General features: G+C 34.7%; 1 protein-coding gene across 10 annotated transcripts in view; it reads left to right on the plus strand.

The window, feature by feature from the left end:
* The window catches only part of LOC149552323 (alpha/beta-Hydrolases superfamily protein), a 260,629-nt gene that overhangs the window by 193,039 nt on the left and 44,976 nt on the right, over positions 1–22,614 (plus strand). For 4 of the 10 annotated variants that reach the window (XM_089787851.1, XM_089787848.1, XM_089787849.1 and 1 more), the window contains one exon: positions 17,044–17,094. The exons of 1 other annotated variant lie outside the window; for it this stretch is intronic. In XM_089787851.1, coding sequence (XP_089643977.1) covers positions 17,044–17,094 — 51 coding nt within the window. Of the gene's footprint in view, positions 1–4,380; positions 4,426–6,050; positions 6,098–17,043; positions 17,095–22,614 lie in introns of all 10 variants that reach the window. 5 more of the 10 variants (XR_016352899.1, XR_016352903.1, XR_016352901.1 and 2 more) reach the window with 4 other exon arrangements.

Genomic DNA, 22,614 nt, shown 5'->3' on the forward strand with positions numbered 1-22,614 from the left:
AAGGAGCAGAATCTCTTTATAAAATGTGCAGAAAATGGTCTTAATACCTTCAAATCTGTTTGAAAAGGTTGATGCTAGAAACGAAGGTGTTATATAGATGGAAGCCAGTTTCTCACAAAACCCCAATTTTTCTCCATGTCAGCTATTTGAGCAAAATAAATTTCAAGAAGTACCAAAATGATAGAATGACCGAGGTTAAGACTTTTTCCCTAATTTTCAGTCGAACCCGTAAAAGCTTATTAAATCCAATTGTTAAAACATGTCGGGTCCACTTGTATGAGAGATGTATTATGCCATTTAATAAACTTGTATTAATTTATATATGTTTTGTGATTTTCATCAATTATCATTTAACAACATATATAAATTAATATTTAAATTTATGATTATTTTTATGTATCACTATATTTCTTATAATTTTTATTAGTATTAAGTAATATTAATAGATCATTTTAGAAGTATTAAATATAATAAACATTGATAAATAAAAATAATGAGTTCTAGATTTTTACATAATCATTGTAAAATTAATATGTTAAGTTGCTAAAATTATAAAGCACTTAATGTTGTTATTATTTTAAATGCAAGGATAAAGAAATGGAGCTTTCAGCCACAATTTTAAGACTTGAAGTGACTTTTAGTTTGTCATAGAGTTCCATTTTCAGCAGAGATAGACTTTTTCAGTCAATTTCATGCTACAGGAACTTCTTTTTCAGTTAGAGGTGTAAGAAAACTCAGGTGCGGAAACAACTTCCTGCACTAATCTCTTAAGGAAAGTATTGTGCAAATTCCTATTAAATCTTTACAATTTCAGATTTGATATTATGTAAACAATAATATTGCAGTCAACTATGAATACAAAAAACAAATAGAGAAATAAAACGCATAAACACAAAGATATGCTGGTGGGGAAAAACCTTTCGGTAAAACAACCCCACCCCTCCAAAACATGCACAATGTATTATCTTCAACACAAAAGGTTACAACACACTTGCAATGCAAGTTCTTTCAGGACACAGAAGACCAATCTAGTAGCAACATACCATACCAACAATACACTTTCTCTCTCACCTATCTGCAACCCTAAAAACACTTATATCATGCACTTTCCCTTTTAGGGAAACTTCCAAAGAACAACCGTATTAGGGTTTTACCATTCTCTGGAAAAATAGGAACCCAAAATTTTTTCTGCACGATGCCTCGGACCCTGTGCATGAGTTGGAGACTCGAGTGTACAGTACTCAATGATCAATTGCCACATGTCTTCACATCTTCACCCATCATCAAATCTTCCAGAGATAGCTCTTACACGTCATAGGAATCCTTCATAATTGTTTCAGCCATGATCTCCTTACACACAATTCAAGATGCCGACACATACAAGTGGAGTGACACATCAACATGCCAACTAGGCATGTACATTCACACTTAATTATATTATTTTGTAAAAAATACATTTACAAAACAAATAATAAGAATAAGAATTATCCAAGGTTGAGACACCTTATTGCTAACAAGAGAGCAGTTTGACTTTCTCATGCACTCATTGAACACTTAGTGCTATTTTTGGCAAGTTATTGAGTTGTTGAGGCTAGTTATACATGTAAATCACTTGGGACGCTTATTGAGTAGATTTTTACATGTTTTTGAGCAGTTTAACATGCGGTATTTTTGGCTTGTTTGATGGATCCGATCTAGGGGTTTTTGCATGCCTTTTGAGGAGATAGAGGCAAATTTCAGTTGGCTATCTGTTGGACATGTACTTGAAGGCAGATTTGATGGGGCTCTTCACACTTTGGAGGACTTTTGAGAGATATTTAATATGCATTTTTCTCATATCTGAGTTAGAGTTTTGATTCCTATTTATTGTATTTTCACCTCATTTTGAGGTCTTTTCTTTTTTGCTCATACTTTTGCATATTGCAAACTTGTGAGCTGATTTGTGGGAGCACTTGGTAGTAGATGATTGTTCAACATTGATTATACAAATCCAACGATTCCTTCTCATTGATTCTGGTTTTGCAATATTATGGGTTCCTTGCTTTTATGTTGTGTTTATCCTTCATTTAAGCTATATTCCTTATTGCATGTTCGGATCTTGATACTTGTAATTGTAGATCTTTGTTTGTGTCCTTATTCTTTTTGCAAAAAATTGGTAAAGCTTAGGTTTTCCTTTCAAAGCAAAAGATCTTGGGTCCTTGCATGGAATCACTTTTGTAATTACATGCTTGTTTGGGTATTGTGAATCAATAGTATCTTGGGCAATTCATGTTGTTTCAATTGAAGTTACATACAAATCATTGGTGTATCACCTCATTTAGGATTTAATGTTCATTTTATCATTCATCTTCTTATCCCTTTTCCTGCATACAATTAATTTTTTAGGTGATCACTATTTAGTAACTGGTCGGATCTGGAGATTCTTTTCTCGTTTTAGGACAACCCACCACCCAAGAGAGTTTCCATGTTTGAGCAAGATAGCTAGATTTTTTCTCTTGCTAAAGGCGCCATCCTGATTGACAACAGATCTTTGTGAAGCATTGAGGTTGGCTCAAGTATCATCATCCACAATAGTAATCCAATCTTCTATGGCTTCCATAACACTTGAGGTGATAGTGGCACTAGGGTAAACTTTAAGAAACCCCCCTCTAAAAAAAGATATAAATTATTGGTGAATCTTTCATTGTTTCAAAAAGCCAAATTATTTTTATCGGCGAATCTCTCAATTTTTTAATTTTAAATATTATTTACATTGGCGATTATTTTGGAATCATAATTTCTAAGTAGAAAATATTGGTGAATCTCAATAATAATAGGAAATTCATTAATCATCATGGAATATTACAAATCAATATTGAACATGTTTTATCTCATGGAAATTATGAGGATAATTACATTATATATTAAATCAATAGTGAAAACTAAATATTGGTAATATATCCTTAAAGTAACTAATAATTATGAGAATTATTGGTGAATTAATTTTAATTTCTTCGATAATATATAATATTTAGGCGAATCAAATCTAATCATGTATCGAATATTGTGGCGAATCTTTGAGTTTAAATTTTTTAATAAAATAAATTATTCAACGATTTTAATTATTTTAGAACTAAATTTAATAAAAATATGGCGATTTAGGTTGCATTAAATCTTAAATTATTAGCCAAATTACTAGCAAAAAATTTCTAAAATTCGCAAAATTACAAATATTCACCACTAAAAAAAACCCAAAGTCATTATAATCGCTACATGTTTGCTATTCAATCTTTACTGCTGAAGATTCATGGCTGATGTTATGGAGTCCCTTCTTCATCGAGACTTTTATCATTGTTCCAGAATACTCTCTATTTGTCAATACACATAGTTCATCATTTACTCGTCCACTAGAAGATATGCAGCTGCAGATTTATACTGGCTTCAACCCTTATCATTGTTGTATTTTTGTTCTGTTTATTGTTATTCAATCAATTTGATAGCTGTAAAAACTGGCTGCTTTCTTTCAAACAATACGATTGCTATATAAACTTGTCACTCCTTTTTTTCATGTATGACAAACACATAGGATCACAATCTGAAAAAGCATGAAGGTCTGGTATGGTATTTTGCATTGCTGCTTTGAGAGACCGAGTTTTATCAAAGTTAATTTACTTCTTAATCTTTGCTTATCATATGGAAGTTGCACCAACATATTTGCAGTTTGTCATAGATTTCTTTTCTATCTGAAGTTGCTATAGCTTGCCATCACCCCTTTTGCCTTTCGATTCATGCACTTTTTGAATCTTCCTATTCACTTTCTTTTCATATTGATTACCTTCGATTCAACATGCTGACTCAGATTTATGATTTGGAACATAGTCTTGGATTGTTTATGTGCTGGAGATGTTTATGATATTTCTGTGTTACATGGCATTTTATGCTGACTGTATGATCAATATATAATCGTTGTTCTACTGAGACTGTTCATTAAGATTGCTGCTTATGGTTGCCATACAACACATTCTCTTTGGCTATGTAAGTTGTTGTCGTCTACTGAACATGGCTTATGAATTTCTTCCAACACGTTACTCAACAAATACTCTTATTTCAGACTTCTATGCTGTAAGATAAATTCTTTTGGTCTTCGTCTCAAGTTTCTATCTTCAACTTCTTATTTTGTGCACACATTGTCTTGTCTTTTGGCATATTATTATAATAGTAATATAAATTTTATTCATTTGATTGTGTCTTTCAACTTTTGTGGTGAATACAAAGAAATACATCTACATTACCTTTACATTTTGATAACATGTTCTTCCGTTATATGTTCATAATCAATCTTATATATTCTTGATGATGTTGTGTATCGTGTACTTGATTTCTCTTTGACTTCAATGGCAGCTTCCACATTGTACCTTTGACATCAATGACAATAATTTCATCAAGGTATTATTCTAGAACTATCGAGTATATGGACAACTTGCATCATGGAGATCATGATTCACCTTTGAGGGAGAGCCCATTGAGCATACATGTGGTGGGTATAGATATAGAAGAGATGCTTAGAAATGTTGAAAATATGACACAAGGGAATGGCATCTATTTTGAATTTTACAACAGTTGATCTAATTATGAGGTAAGACCCATGTCATAGGAAGGTAATTATGTTCTTGCATTTTTCAATGTTGGCATTCAAGTTAAGTGTGTCAAACATGAGCTATACTTTGTGGATTGAAACCACAAAGATTCTGATTTTGTATACCATACCATGGGAGATATAAAGAGCACTTAGAGAATGCACAAAGAATTTTTTGAGCCTTTGGTCATACATGATGAGTTTTACAAGTAATCTCTTCTAGAGGCTCACATGATAGAACATACGCCTTTAAGGCTAGCTTAGATGATGTACAAATGACTGATGGCATTGCGGAATCAAATTTCTTTGAGCATTGAGACAATATTGGAAGATGTATTTATACACTATTTTATCAAAGTATGAGGTATGTGTAACAACTAGTTTTCTCGGGTCTTAATTAACAACTAACATACTCAAAGAAATACAATTATTACTTCATTTTCATAGGAAGATAGTTAAATTAGTTTTGTTCATATGAATGAGATTTATGGTTAAAATCAGTTAAACGAAATTTCTTAACTAAGAATTGAAACACCATAAATGAATTTAACATAGAAATTAAAATTTACATACCATGGAATTCAAAGTTGAAAACAAACTGGGAATGCTTTTGCAACCACCCAGGTTAGTCCACAAATACCACTATAACAATATCAAATGACAACTACCATTCAATACCGCTATATCAAAATCAAATGACGATTACCATTAAATACCACTATATCAATTAGGGCATTAGAAACCTTTGTATCAATTAGGGTTTCGATTACCATTGGATCAATTAGGGCTTTGGATACCATTGTATCAATTAGAGCTTCAGATACCACTGTATCATTTAGGGCTCCAGATACCATTGAATCAGTTAGGGCTTCAGATACCACTATATCATTTAGGGCTCCAGATACCGCTGTATCATTCCTATCCTTCCGAGTACTTAATTGTGGCAATAACATAAGATTAGAAGATATGCTCATATTCAATAGTCATATAAATGAAAGACTGAAATAACAATCCATCAAATAATCTCTCTTGCAACTAAGTGTAAAATAACTGCAATAATGATATAATCTTACCTTCTTGCATACACTTCATAAAAGTAAAAATACCTGTTTTTGACAAACAATTGATTGCATAGCTTATCTTTGTCTGTTGTACGTCAGACAACTTGGGGAGAGGTGAAACATTGTTAAGGGCTTAACCACCCAACCTCGGACCAAAACTTATCCCCACACAATCTCTAACGAGAAAGGCCTCCCTACCTGGAATAGACAGGGAACATTTTGTCATCCACTGAGCATCCTAGTGTCTAATCACACCACTTAACTTGACAGCAGGGGAATACAATAAACATGACTATGCATGAGCTATTAAATGTTTCATTCAAAGTAATAAACATTGTTATATCACATCTGATTTTTTTTCCTTGTTATTGTAGATTTCTTTCTCTCACCTCTTCACCCTTTTCCTTGGCTATACAGCCAGGTGAGTCCCAGGTGTTTGAATTCTTAGAACAACCGGTTCTTTCTGTTGATTTTCAACTATTTCATAATTAACATTTATTCCAATTTATCACAATCTTTGATTTGAGAGATTTTATTCTTTAAAGATTTCATAATTGATTGTTTAATTCTAACATCTAGTGGCATAATGATTTATGGATCAATACTTTGGTTACTTGGTTATCACCTACCATGAACAAGGCTAAATTAAAGAAGTTCAATCTGTAAATTCAAACAAGATATCAAACAAGATATCATCATGATAAGTACTGAAACTTGCTTCAATCTGCTCTATGCATAGATTTGCTGCTTAGTATGCTTATCACAACTGTGAGCAAAAAGATTATGTTCTTAAGACTTTTTGGAAAATATCATTGGACAGTATATATTTCATTCCAGATTTTATTGCATTTGGAAAAATGCTTCCATAAGGGTTGTATCTAATTTATTATGAAAGTCTAAAAAAGAAGACTGATAACAAAGGACATGGAGTATGTAGCAAACTCATATTGTAGCTTTGAAATAATTCTAGAAAAGAAAGAATCTTGTGAGCCTAATTGATTGCTATGGCAAAGCAATAAAATCAATGCTCCACAACGACGCATTTCTTAGGGTTTTACCCTCGTACCCGTACCGGGGACGAAATGGGGATGCGGGGACGGATTTTGGCCGTCCCTTGAGTTGTCCCCTTTTTGGAAAATTCAAAAATGTCCCCAAAACGACCAAATTTTTTGGTAGGAAACTTGGGGACAACTAGCAGTATGGGGGATGGTTTTGTCGTCCCCTATTTGTCCCCGAAACTGCTGGCTGTCCCCTTTTTTCCAGTCAATTTGGTTAAGGCCAAACGCCTCCAAAAAATCATTTTTTTTCTAATTTTTGCTGTCCGTGTGGCCCCTAGTCGTCTTAAAGACATAATAACAATATGCAACCCATATTTGGTCCATTAAAACACTAACTTTTCTATTCATTTTTAGATTTAACATACTTGCTAAGAGGAAGAAAAAAAACATAAGAGTAGTAGCAGCAGTGAGCAAAGATTGTGTTTAGTATTTATGAACTATTTTAGTTAGACTTCTCTTTATTTCATTCTGATTTTACCATGATACTTGGATCTTGATTTTTGCTATATATTTATGTGATATTGTTATAATGGAAGTACTTAGTATTTGCCATTTGATAATATTCCATGTATTGATCTTCTAAAATGTTTGTGGTGAATGGGTTTATCAATGTTATGATATGCATATTTGAATTTTGTCTCTATATATAAAAAAATCCCCTATGTTTTTAATCGCCATCCCTTGATGTCCCGTCCCCTAAATGTTGGCTTCGATCTGTACCCGTACCGGAAACACCTCCTCGTCCCCTAAAACGTCCCCATCCTGGAAACTCCGTGGAGCATAGAATAAAATGCTATTGATATAGCATTACATGACCTGATTTATAATCTTAATATGTTTGAAAACTTGCAAATCGAATTGGAAAATCTGTCTTCCTTTGGACGCTGTAGACGTATCCAAATGCAGAATACCTATTCCTCAATGGCTTAGTACCTACGGCATAAATGCGGCTTGTAAATGGAAGTGAAGACAGGTGCTGAAGGTGGTAGAGAGGTTAAGTAAAATTGTAGCTGGGTGTGCGGATTATCTTCTCCTCGACTCTTCTCACAACTTCTACATAAAAGATCAAGCCGTGACTTCTTGGCTTCCGTAACATAAAAGATTATTGTCGATTTATCATGCCAAGTGTTAATCGGTTAAAAGCAAAGAATATTAAAATGGAAAAATAAAGTTGGAAGATTATAGTTCGAATATTATTATAATTCGAATGTTATTATATCTTGAATATTATTATTATTTTATATTTATATATGTACATGTAAATATATTAATGAGGTGACATCACTTTATTAAATTATTATAATATAATGATGCTATTTCATTTTTATATCTATATGTACGTATATACATATATATTATAATAATTCGGTGAAAGATCATTAAAAATCCTTTGATGTACGTTTTACAATTCAATTAAATTATTTTACGTTTTTAAATTATTTATTTAATATCTCATGCAGTTTCATCGATTGTATCCTGATGTTCAAGTCGTTAAGATCTCAACCCATTTGCCCAATGATGGTGATGCTCCTGTGCCTAATTCTTTTCTTACAATGCTTCCCCCCTTCGACGTGCTTCCTACAAGGAAAATTCTCAGCAGTTAAATCATATTAACATAATAGATTATTTAATCATAATTAATCATAACGGCTAACTGCCTATTCAATTTCATGAATTCGTGATAAATAGTTATAACGACTTACCATCTTACCACTTCGCAGGATTATAACAAATTTAACTGTCAACTGACTTCATGTAAACCACAACGGCTATATTTTAAATTAGGTGAAAAATTGGGATGTAACAATATGCATGATTATTTTTCATCCTATCGAGTGGTGTTTTCTTACAACAAATGGTTTGAGGAGTTGCAGGGATTTGCATCATCCTTTCCTGGAAAGTGATTGACATGATTGGACCTCTCACCATCATTTGACATCAGAGGTTCCTGTGGCTTCAGTTGAAATGAGGTTTCTAGTTGGGTTGAGGATGCTCTCATTCATGGTAGCAACATGTTACAGGTTGATTTGACTAATTATACACGCAGGGTGATATGAGATCCTTGAATCCACATGATTGGTGCACTATTATATATGGACCATGATGAGTTGCTTCAGAACTTTGAGCATGGTCATGTTTACAAAGCAGTGCAGCAGATTAGTGGAGCAGTGTTCAAGAGGTTGATATTGGATCCAAACATTTGTATTTAGCATGCTGGTGTATTGTAAAAACCCCTAGCCGGTTATAGTTGAACAATTAACCCTTAACACATCAATTTCCTTAACTAATTAGAAGTTTGAGATTTTGTCAAACAGTTGGCAAGCAAATTTTATTACAATTGAAAATGCTGAAATTTACAGATAATAATACTGAATTTTGACTGAATAGACAATATCAAATCTCTTTTTTTTTAAAAACAATTTCCACTCATATGCTAAATTCTGATATATGAACCAACTTGCAATTTATTGCTGCAACAGAACTAATTTTAAATTAAGAGGAACCTGGAAAGGTGTACAACTCTGTGAGCATGGCAATGCTACAAGCTGCCCAACAGTATCTCCACATGTTAAATGCACTTCAGCCCCAACTGGAAATCGGTATTGGCACTAAACTTCAATACTCCAGGCTGATAATGTTATACAGGATCAAATCTTCAAGCACCCAGCTCAGCAGATAAAGTGTGGGCACTATAATTTTAGTCACGAGCTGGAAATAAACATTTGCAGGACTTGCTATATGTCTGTGGCTCTACAGTTGTAATCGCAGCCACTAGAATGTGAAACGCTGCCCAGAATTTGTAGACATGAACACCCAAAATATGCACCCAGAATTTGCAGACACGAACCCCCAAAATATGCGCCCAGAATTGCAGGGTGATAATGATCAGAATCCTCAATGCTATACACCCAAACACTGGTGAAATGATGCCCAGATTTGCACTAATAAAATGCTCAATGATGCAGCAATTACTCTCCAATTAGAAGCCAATCTGTAAGCCCTTATTGTAGATGAATTTTTTTATTAGAACAGAGATGGGAAAATGCCAAACTTCAGATGATTGAAATGTTGTATTCTGATCAACTATACACCCAAATTCTAGGGAGAATCCACACCCAGCTGTAGGTATTATTAGGCGCACAAATAGAATTCTAGACCACCAAATTTACTAGCTACAACCTTCTTCTCAGTCATAGTAAGGAATAGTAGAGAAGATACAAAGAAACCCTCAAAAATTAATTAAATCACTATACTTCAGCAATGATTTAAAACAATTCTCAGAAACCAATTCACAATACCTCAGCTGTGAATTGAAAATCACTTCTCAGCATCAAAACCCTTATACTTCAGCAAGGGCACACAATTCAAAACTTAGGAAAAACCACAAAGGCAGCAAAAGAAAATATATATTCAAATGTGCTTTTCCCAATGAAATGAGCTCTCATTTATAATCCTTCATTGGCCAAAGTTTCCCAAAAACCTCCACTTCAGAAATTGTGGAAGTTTTCCAAAAAAACTGAACACTAGAAACTTTCCAACACACTTTTTAGAAATATCACTTAATGCCATTATTATAATAATATAAAGTTAAACATTATTATAATAATGCAATTTAATAATTAATGAATAAATAAGAGCTCATGCAATTATTAACTTTATTACTGTAAGTGACGACCAACTGCTGAAGCCACCCATTGCACTGCCAAAAATAGACCTACTGAAAATAATAAATCCACAGCTGGGATCCCCAAAACACCCTGTTAGCTCACAAGGATCGCTATGATGAGCTAACTCCATCAATTGCATAGACTTTCGAAAAACGGGGACGTTACATATGTATTGCACGGGGCCAAGCATTCTATAGGAAAGGAGTATTATAATGTCTCCATTTTTGTGCTTTCGTAAGAATCATTTATTTTTTTGAGGTTAGCCTATTATCAGTGGTCCCTATAGGCTAATGTGGTGATTGTGGTGCCCTTTCGAGAGGTTCTATGGCTCTTTAGCTGACCTTTGGGTACTTATTTCTGTATTATTAGTGTCCTATTTTATTTGTGGCGTGCCTTTTGTAGATTATTCAAGACAATTTGATTCACATTGTTTTTAGCAAGTTACTTGGATGTTTTGCTCATACTATAAAGTCACTAAGGTGATCAGTTGACAATATATCTATATCTGGAACGTGGATAAATTATTTCCTTTAGTTGATATTTGCAATTATCAAGGTTTTAATGATTTAAGTTCAATTTTTAAAGATAAAAATAATTTAACTTTAATAATATTAGAAGTTGGGTTTGCACCTTGCAACCCGGATTCGGGTCCGGGTTCATGCGGGTCCGGTTTTGCGTCCGGGTCCAGGCAGGGTCTAGATTTTGGACTGTGGGTCCGTCTGGGCCCTTGTTGGCAAGAATCTAGATGAATCTAGGAGGACACATAGTAGTAGGGTCCAAAGAAAGAAATAAAGCAACTTAAAATAATTTTTAAAAAAATATTTATTTTAATATAACACTAAAGGAGCCTAATTAAAAACATTTCACTCATCTAATCTCTCATTTGCTCTCTCAGTTTGGTTTGCCCATTTTGCAAGTTTTAAGAGAGGGTTGTAGAGATTGTTTGTTGATGTTCCAATGATGAGGATCTACATATAGTTGTAGCTGGGGATGAAGTAATTAATCACTCATTGTTTGATGACCAATTTGACCCTTGAAGGTCATTTGATAATATGATCATTGATAAACTATTAAACACTTGCCATTTATCATTATGTTTCAAACTCTATTATTTGATGAACTACGCTATGTTTTCAAATTTCATTTTGCAATCTAGTAATTCAATGTATGTTTTTCTTTACAATCATGAACATAGATTAATGAGCAGGTATTTAATGTATATCTTTGACATTTGGCATTGATCAATGATAAAGCAACATTTATTCATATTATGAAATGAATAAATTTTGCAATTATACAGGTTTTTCTTATTTTTTTGTATATATAATGTATATATAATATATATATATATATATACATACATATATACATATATACATATATATATATATATATATATATATATATATATATGTATATATATATATATATATATGTATATATATACATATATATGTATATGTATATATAGACACACTCATGAACCCAAATGGGAATTTTTGTTTTTTTGCCTGAAACCACAAACCCGAACTCAAACTTGAATCTGTCCCCGTACCCGAATCGGTAACTTAGTATTAAATGACTTTATGATATGACAACATAAAGGTGGCTAAAGTCTATTTAAGTCATTTTTATAAAGTGACTATATTTTGGCACCTATGAAGTTATAAAGTTTTCAATATTTTAATAAAGTGTTTTATGGAGATGAATGCCAATATTAGGAGATATAAGGTGAAAGTACAATTAATTCCTAATGTGACTTTAAGTTTATTAAAATCATTTAAGGGGTCACTTTATTATTTTTCTTAATTGGAAATTAATGTGAATATTAAGAGAGTATTCAAAAAAGTGGTTTCCAAAAACTTCATGAAGAATATAAAGAAGGATTTGAGGAAGTCATTTGATATACTTGGTTTTGTTTTTTTTTCTTTAAGAAGCTTGAGAGTTTTGACTTTCATTTGCAAGAAATCCGAGGCTAGGAACCTTGGGAGTTTCTCAGTTGTGTGGACAAAAACCCATTCGTCCTATCAGGTGGATTCATTTTAGAATTCATATTGAGGTTGTTGTAGGTATTTGGCAATGAGGATCTGGAAATATCATTTATTTGTAGGTCTACACCTGCTAGGCTTTGTTATTTGTTGGTTTTAATAATTTTTCCAGCTAGGGTGACTTGATATAAACTGAGATTTGGAAGCCATTTAGTAGAATAATATTTTAATCACTGTTGGAACATTTTTTTGTGATTTTGGCACAAGGGTTTTCTTATTTTGAAAGGGTTGAGCAAGGTACAATTAGGGTTTGAAGGATAGTGATTTACATCAAAAGTTCTGGAGACTTTTGCTGTTGTTATCAGCTATTATGGTCATCGTTTGAGGTAACGGTATCATCCACAAGTTGTTGGACATCCATTCTTGCTTTTAGACATACAAGGATCCACTGCGATTTGTAATAAACATGAAATTCGAAGGAATTAGTTTGGTTCTGTAGCTTTATCAGACACTTATCAGACCTGATGAGACTCATAAGGTGATCTTTCATTGAGAGATTTGTTGTTTATGTTTTATGCATGACTTTCTCTTTCATTTCTACATGTTCTTGTATTTTTTGGCATTCAAAGCAAACATCAAAAAGAAAACAAGAATTCAGAAACTAGATATCAGAGCTTGCATGCAAAGTGGTTTACAAAATGTTAAACAACCAAAACTATAGAAAATGGCAGAATTAGTAGTTGTTCTTACACTAAGCATTAAAACTTTTCACGTCAATTAAGAAATATGATCCTCTCCTATAGTGCTAAGTGCTTCTAAGACCATTCTAAGACTTTGACATGCATGCCCTTGGAAATTTTCTATACTACCACTAAGACCACTAAACTACTAGCTACTAAAGTGAAAAAAGGGGTTCCCCAATCGCAATGGGGTGATGGTGTCTGCCTCCACCTTTGCCGGACAACACTGCTAAGAGGATGTTAGAGGCAGTGGAGACAGCGATGGCCACACATGATGTAATGTCCCCACTAAATCGGTTGATTAAGGACTACTAATACCTGCAAGAATAAATGTTAGAATCATAATAACAATAATATTAATCCTAGTATTCTACCCTCTAAGTTAATTCCCAATCTTAAGGATGTCTCCAGATCGGGCTTCATAGCTCATATCTATTTCACCATCATCTCGAGAGCGCACCCCTTAAGATTCTTCTTGGACGGGCATCTTCTATCCAAGGCTATTCACATATGCATATGTTAACAACTTCAGAATATTCTAGATGTCGATTATCGACCATAGTAGCAATGGAGATCTTAAATATCTCACATGCTCTATGCTACGATATCGACACTCAACCATGGTAGAAATGGAGATCTTAAATATCTCTTATCCTCCATGCTACGAGTAATAAATGGTGTTCATCGATTAACACCCAAATTTTTTATTTCTCATACATAGCCATGACAGAAATGGAGATCTTAAATATCTCTCATCCTCCATGCTACGAGTATCATTGATAATCATGGTGTTAACCCCATGGATTAACATCCAATTATTTCATTCCAATTAATAAATTAATCTATTTTCATATTTGTCAACAAAATGAATCATGGCTTATATTTATAATATTTCCAATAAATATTTATATCTTTAAACCTTAAAGATTCCTTAATTATTAATTGGTAATTTAATCATCAAACATAATTTATGAATTATAAATGTTATACTCATGCCTTACCTACGCTCGAGGATCTAATTGTTGTGTGAACTCTTATCTTACTATCTCGATCCAACCTTGAGGCTTTGTAGTGGCGTCAATGTCCGCTGTACGCTAAACTACGTATCACGATTCCTCTTGTTACTTCGTTCCACTCCCCTTTGTTGTGCCCCTGAACACGTGTCTTCCTCCTGTTTGGTGGAATATACTCTACGTAAGACTGGACACTGCTTGAGATTTCTATACGTTGCCTGCTCCTCTCCGTACCTTCCTGCCCGATGTTCTTTACACTCTTCAATGGTCTTCCTTTCTTTCCCCCCCTTCACCAGTGTGATGTACACCTATTTATGAGGCGAGAGTAGCCGCGGTCTAGGGTTACGCCCCTTTTATCGAGGGTTTAATTAATGGCCAAACCACCTTTTCCATCCTTTAGCAATTGAATATGATTATTTCTTTTGTTCTCTTTCTTTTTTATTATTTTTGACCATTGAGTATCATTATTAAATTTAAATGAATAAATGAATATCCTTATTTATTTGATTTAATAAGTGAATAGCTCAATTCATATTTTATTGCTATGTGATAAGAAGAACCTTTCATAAATACATAAATAAATAATAATAATAATAAATAATTTTATTATTGTGTAATATTTCATCAAGACATAATATTTTGTTCTTTTTAGCTTAAGTCCATTGCACATGAGTAGCCCACGTCGGGCCCCTTGACAACCATGGGGGAGGATGTAGAGGCATACTTAACTGACATGGTGACTTGAGGTTGCCAAGTAGTGATTTTTGCACAGACATGCACATTGGAGATAGTGGTGCAGGAGTTGGAGCAGGTTCTATATTTCATGCGAGTTGGTTGTCCTACTGCCTTTACAGTATGCTTCGAGGCACGGGATGGCCTAGCATAGAGACTTTGGAGATGAGGCAAGAGTGGAATGCTAGAGAGCCTGTGGTAGAGAGCCGGGTGGAGACAACTACCTGATTAGTGGCAGTAGAAGCCAATTTAGCTACACAACAGTCAACTTGGGAGACAAAGTGGGCATCTCTCATTGCCGAGAGGGAATCAGAGAAGGCAACATTCTTATCTCAGTTGGAGGAAGCAAAGCAAGCCAACAATTGGCTACAGATGGAGTCGGATGCAAAAGAGGTGGAGCTTCGGAACATAGTAGAGATGATGAAGAGAGCTCTAGAGATTCAGATGCATGCTAAGGCAGATCTGAATAGCTGGACCCAGTAGGTGCACGAGTTACGGGCATAGTTGAATGAGTTACGGGCATAGTGAAGGCTACTACACCCCCACCACCAGAGATGCACCCTCCTTCTTAGTCTTGTTTTGATGTATTTAGTTGTCTGGAGAGGACTTTTCTTTTGGGGGGGATGATGTTGTCGGCAAAGTCTAAACACAACCGAGGGGATTAGTTAGTGTCCGAAAGGTTGCATGACGGTTGAGTCATGCCTTTGGGATATATATGTACATTGTCCAAATTGAACTAGGAATCATCATTGTACTCGTGATTCTATACTCTGCTTATATGAATAAAGTACTATCTTGTTTTGTGTCATATTCTAGTCTCTTAATGCAATAACTATCCGTTTACCTGGTATGATAAACAAAAATCTGGCTAAATCATAGCAGATTTATTATTAAATCTTGGTGTGGGAGTGTTCCTTCATCCTTGGCATGGATAAATCACTCATTGCTTGGCATGGAAGTTAGTCCATGAGCTTGCGCATGGCCACTTCCCTGGTTGGAGTTCTTTAGTTGCGGTGGTTCCATATTCTTTGCATGAAGGGTTTTCCTTCTAGACACAGGTTATTTGTAATTGGAAGTGCCTATTCCTAGGTGTGGGCATTCATGCTTCCTTATATCACATTGTAGTTTTCTCTATTCTCTGGATTGTTGGAATCACTTGGGTTACCGAAGGTAACTATTGGCTTCACATTGAGAATTAAAGTTGAGTGGGAAAGTTTGAAGACTGTGAAATTCCATCTCCCACTGCTGTTCATGTGAATTCAAAATATGCATTGTATTCTTGAACAGTAAATCAGGTTTACCATTTAGGTCATTAGGATTTCTGAAGTGAGCTCTATTGAGGACTTCATATATTTTTTACCCGAGTATTTATAGATTGAGACTATATTGCTGCAAGTGACAAAATTGAGAAGTATATTTAAGATGTTGATCCTGAATTTTAAAGTTAAATAAGACAATTATAACAACTATTTTTTTGGGTCAGAATTTAGTTGTTCTTGTGTGTCTTATGGGTATTAAACTTGCAAACCTTTGTGCTCTTTCTCTGTTATTGTTTGAATGCAATCCAATCCAAATTGAGTGTTCAATGAAACCAATGTCAGACTGGAAACTTCTAAAAACTTAAACAGTTGCAAGCAAACTGTTTGACAATATCACTCAGTGGGATAAGAAGTGCAAAAAATTAGTAGTAAACAGGGCTGCATATTATACATGTTAATATCTTATAAGTAGTTTTGATGTGGATTTCAAAATTTTTAGAGCACCTGATAAACAGAAAACAGAACAAGAATTTTCGTCAGTGTCTACAAACAAGGTACTCTCAGAGGGATGCTCAAAGATAAATCAAAAGTGATCTACTATTACAGACAGCATTGTAAATTTCATATATCATATGGCTTCTTTCCTGTGATTTTTTTATTCATTTTATTTTGTTTTTCTCCTGAATTTAGCATTTATATAGAGATCACAGATTCTTTTTGAATACTTATATTCCTGCATATGAAAATTTGGTATATTTTTGTTTCCCCCAACTTCAATCGCTAGACTTGCATTAATGGTGTATCTCTACATGAATTTAAGTCTCTATTGCAGAGACAGAGAATGAAAGTTCACATCATTAAATTAGGCAATTGACAAGTATTTATAATGGTATCTCATATATTGTACAGTATTCTATGGTGCGGAATTTTACTTACATGGGGATGACTGAGTTTGTGAAGGTAATGTTTTCAAAACATATTATCTATTACATGAATTGATTGCAATGGTCTTTGATTTTTTTGATTTGCATAAAACAAGTATTTTTTATTTTTGCATTATCAAACCGATTGTCGCTAAAATAGTCCCTAACATTTTATTTAAGTGTGAACTTGCACTTCAGGAGAAATTAAAATAGATATTTTGTTGACTTTAGAAACATAAAAGTAATTTACGATATGCATGCATTTAATGGTTGTTCTTTAATAGGAGAACAATTACTGGAGTTGAACATGGATAGAAATAATAGTGCATACAAACTGAAGAAAAGCATACCCTTGGTCAAACTTCTGTTGTAAAAAAAATCCAAAAATACAAGATAAAGCTTATGCTATAGTGTAAAGAAACCTTAAGCAATAATATGTAGTTTCAGTCCAATTTGCCGGTATAGGTAGGGGTACAAGAAAATATTACGTGAGTTGTTAAAGATCTGGTCCTGAAATTAATGATAAACAACAATAAGAAAAATTAAATAAAGATGCATAAAATTACACGAGATTATTCTAGGAAAACCCTTCCACTTGAAGGGGTAAGAACCCTTTTGAGCTCTAACTCTAGAAACTCAAATCTAGATGTTTGACACTCTATCAAACAGTTATCCTCCATACAACTAGTCAGGTAGGATCTCGTGTAACTCTGTCCAACTCCAAACAACTAGTCGGGTAGGATCTTGTGTAACTCTCTTAGCAAATCCGACCACGAAATCCCTGTGGGGAAGCATTATAGCCTAGGTCTCTACAATCTTTCACACCAACTGTCGAATACCACAAGATCCCTAGATGAGAGTACCCTTAGGAGCTCTCTATGGTTCCTCCCGCAATTTTGAACTCTCAAGCAGATACTCCATAAACAACTTTGTGCTGTAGGAATTATATGGGGAAGCATCAACCTGCTTCCTTGGAGTCCACAACTGATCCCTTTGAAACTATGACATTTCCAACTGTCCAATGCTACCATTTGCATGATACGAAGTAATAGATGCGCTTCCAGTAGAAGGAAATAAATCCCCATGATAGCTCGTCTCCAAATTTGGATCCACCTTGCCCAAAACCTGTGAAGAAAAGGTAGTGTTATAAATTGATACACATCCCTCCAAAGAATCCACTATTGCCATGCTAACTACTAGGGGATTTGTTACCATAGGAAGCTCTTTGCAATCCTCCACTAATGCACTCGTCTCCTCTGTAACTACTGCACTCATATCAATGATGGATGTATTGCATCTTGATCACATCCATCATCCCTATCTATGGGCGTCAACTCACCACCAACCACCACTATATGTAGCTGAACTGGGTTTGGGGTTAGTGTCGATTGTATATGCTCCAACTCCACAGTAACCTCATCCAAATGTGACTGTGACTCCTGGAAAGCCAACTGTGTACACTGCAAATAGGGGTGAGCTCAACCACCTCCTCTTTCTCTAACAATGTCTCATAACAAGTGCTACCCCACTCAAGAAGGTAATCCATGTCAGTCACCAATTGTAAATAATTATGCTTTAGGATCCTGATAGCCTCTCGAAGCAAATGAATATCTGCTAGGGAAAGACAACTACCAAAATGCTTGTCTGACAATGGAGCACCCCAACCAGATACAAGTAACATTTGTCGGATAACATCATAATGCTCAAGAGCTGAAATGACATCACTATGAATCACCTTATGAATCACTTTCAACTATCTGGTCACATGATGTCTCTGCAAACCATGGCTCCTATGAAAGCTCTTAGTCTTACTAACTGCACTGTGATAGGAATATTTGCTTTACTCACCACAAGGTCACTAACAGCATGTGTATCATCATACTCACACACATCAATAACTAAGTTATTGCTACTGCATACCTCCACCAATACCTCCTCTAAAGAAGTGGAAGCCATTGCTGTTTCAAACTCCTTGCATGTCTCTGCTTCTCCCTCATCAGTAGGAACCTGTAAATCACTATCATGAGACGTATCATCATCCAATGATTGCTCTGAGCCATCACTCAAAATCTGATATGATATATCAGACTCTTTGTAGCATGAATCATCCTCATACAAATTATTTGAGGTGCCCATCACACTAGTAGCCACATCGTTTATATGAGACCTCTTTGGTATCGCTTGTTGCTGCATACATGACTCAATGTCAACATGTAGACCAACACCACTAGGGCATAAATATACGTCACCTAACTCCTTTGTAACACTTAAAACATGTTTCATGACTGGGTAGCTCCATGCTGTCATCCATCCCACGAGTGAAGATTGTTGTCTCCTGCATCGACTCAATACAATGAAAGATGCCATAAAAATCAAAACTGTAAGTGCTCATATCCTCCACGCAATCTTCAAAAACAACACCCTCATCAAGAAAGCCTAAACTAACAGTGGTAACAATTGTATCATCTGCACTCGTACTATCCACAACATCATCAACATGCTCACATATGGGACTAGTGTCTTGACAATCAAACCCTATATCGCCCATACTCCCACTATTACCAACTGATGTAAGACTTCCATCAAAGGTAGTCAACATGTCCTCAGCATCCTCTAAGCACTAACTCTAGAATCCTCAATGTGCTGGAACTTAATGATGTTGTCCATTGATGAAACGGACACATCCACATGTATGTCTTGTAGAATCTCCAACATCATATCTATAGATAGGACTAGTGGCTGCCCCCCACTAAGCACAAAACCATGATCACGAGATGTTGGCAACTCATGGTGAAGACTTCTAGATGTCAAGCTGTGAAAAACTCTAGCTTATCTTCCTGCATTCTTGGTGAAGAAGTCCTTTTGAATATGGAAAACATATATATCTAGCTTTCCTGTCAACCGTCGTTGGATCTGAAAGTCTTGCTTCCATCATTTTCTGGTTTTGTTAAAGCCTTTCCATGCTTGCCATCACGACATTTGTTTGCTTCCTGAGATTTTCCTTGCTATTCAACTGGTTCCCATAATTACTTGATTCTTTGTATATGTCCATAGCTGAAATTAGCGCAAGAGTGCTGGTCACTAAAATTAAAACAACAGATCAGAAACAATGAATATTTTTCCTATCCCACAGGATGGCAGGTGACCTCTCTGATACCTCTGTAAGAACCTGCGTGTCTAGAAACTCAAATCTATATGTTTGACAATCCATCAAACAGTTGTCCTCCAAAGTTTTTACTTGCTATTCTTTGTTTCAGTTTGTATTTTTTTGAACTTGTACGCTGCAAATGGTCTTTTTGAATACTTCTAACGATGCATTATTGATTGGCAATGGAATAGAGATAATATGCTATCTTGTTTTCAAACTGTCATACATTTGAGTGTCTAAACTCAGCTTTAACAATGAGTTGACATATTGTCAAACACTTCCCGTCCATCCTAGGAAAAACAAATGTCCATCTACAACAAAGGGCATTTATACAAACATTTGGCATGCAATCTAGCTTGCACACTAACTTCATTCACTATATGGAAGTTTTACGAATGATTACAATGCCAAACTTGTTGATGCACAAACTTATTTTAAAATGAAAATAACCTGGCAAGGAGAGGAGTCAACATCGATATCTTTTGATGGTGGACGAGAATGAGTTTAACCTCTGTGCACTATTGCAGATCATGAATGCCCAAACACTGCCAAAGGAAAAACAGTTCGCAGCTAATAACCATGAGACACTGCTCCAAAGTATTGATCGCAGCCTATAATAATTCAATGTGGGCCTTGTTATTCTGATTCCATCCCTTAAATTTGCATCCAAATGGCATCCAATGCTATGTATCAGGAAGAAATATTAACACCCAAGGAAGTGGTCCCTTCTTTAATCAATTTGCAGCAAATACTCAGACTGTAATCGCCTAAGGTCATGATAAATATCTTTCAATTTGCAACTCCAACAATGAAAATAATCTCCCAAATTTCAGCTTTTCAATTGCCCTCCAAAACACACTAACAACAGTATAGAAGGCATCAGGCAAGAGCCTACAACACAATGGTATATTGTGAGCCTCTTATCAAAGAAGTTTTAGGTTCGAATCTACTCATGCTTAATAAATAATAATAATAATTAGTCACAACATATAATAATTAATCTTGGCTTCGGTCTCTTACCGATCAAAAAGAAAAAGAAAAAAGAAAAAAAACAGTATAGAAGGCATCCAAAACTTAGATTAAAGAAATAATTCAGTTCACTGTACCTCAGCAATGAATTGAATGCACACCCTGATTCAGAAGACTTAATCCAATTTGCTTTACAACAACAACAAATTGATTCTTAGATCAAGGGGAATGAGTCCTCAAGAAATTTAGAAAAACTCAAACCGTCACTAAGAAATATATCAAAAACAATTATCTAGAATGAATTCCCTCCTCACAATGCATTGCTTTTATAATAAGCAAAGATGGCTTCTTCAATACACCTTTCACTTAAAAGCTCCTTCGCTTTATAATTAGATACATTATTGAACAATACAATTCATTAATTCCCTTTGCTTTCAACTTCCATCCACAGATTCGTATCTCCAAATCGATCCCTAGACTGAGTATCATGTGGCCTTAGGCGATGGTATACCTATTTCCTTTAGTATTCTGTCAGGCTTCTTCAATCTTTGCAAACTTATTAATAAATACAATAACTGATCTGTGCCATAAATTTCCATGGTGCATCTATATCGCTGCATATTAATTTTTCAAGCTCCATCATAATCATTGATTCCATCTGTGATCATTGTTACTTGTAGGGACTTTGTCGTTCCCTGAATCTGAAAATAGTTATTTCTGCCTTGCATGAATTCACCACTGAGTGGAATCTTTCAAACCATTGTGACTCACCACTGACTTCCATCTGCCATATCCAAGCTGCTCTGAGCGCACAAATGCTTACCATGGTCTGCGATAATCATTCTTTTCCACAATATGTATGTTTAGTTACTTTGCCAACTTCGCTATTTATCATTTCCTTATTGCTGCTTTTGTGTCTTTGCATATGTGCACTCTATTGGTGATGTGGATGCTTCTTATTTTCAACGCTGCTTCTATCTTGCTTTATCGGGCTTGATATGTTAACAAATTTAAGCACAACACTCCGTATGTTTTTAAACTGGCATATATTCGACCTGTCTCTGCCAGATGCTCCATCTATTAATATGTGTATTTGCAGCTGCCAATATATAACACTGACTCATTATAGTAACTCACGATGACTTTTCTGTTTAAACACAATGATTTTAGCGACTTAACTTGATTGTTTCTTGACTCTCAATCTGCAATTGTTTCTTTTAGCAAATCTGATATTCGTTTCAACTTGTTAAGGTGTCTTTGTATACAACCTTTCAACAATCTCGGCTCCACCCTATCATATTTATTTCAATTTCTGAAGATTCCTGACTTCCATATAATCGCTGAATATATATGATTATCGCAGGCCAAAACTTGTTTATGAATTTAATTATTTCTTTGACCCACGGCATTATATCTGATTCGTTGCTCTGCATATTTCAT

The sequence above is a fragment of the Cupressus sempervirens genome, chromosome 6, assembly GCF_028749045.1.
Source record: "Cupressus sempervirens isolate cs-2001-9-10 chromosome 6, ASM2874904v1, whole genome shotgun sequence".
NCBI classification, from domain to species: domain Eukaryota; kingdom Viridiplantae; phylum Streptophyta; class Pinopsida; order Cupressales; family Cupressaceae; genus Cupressus; species Cupressus sempervirens.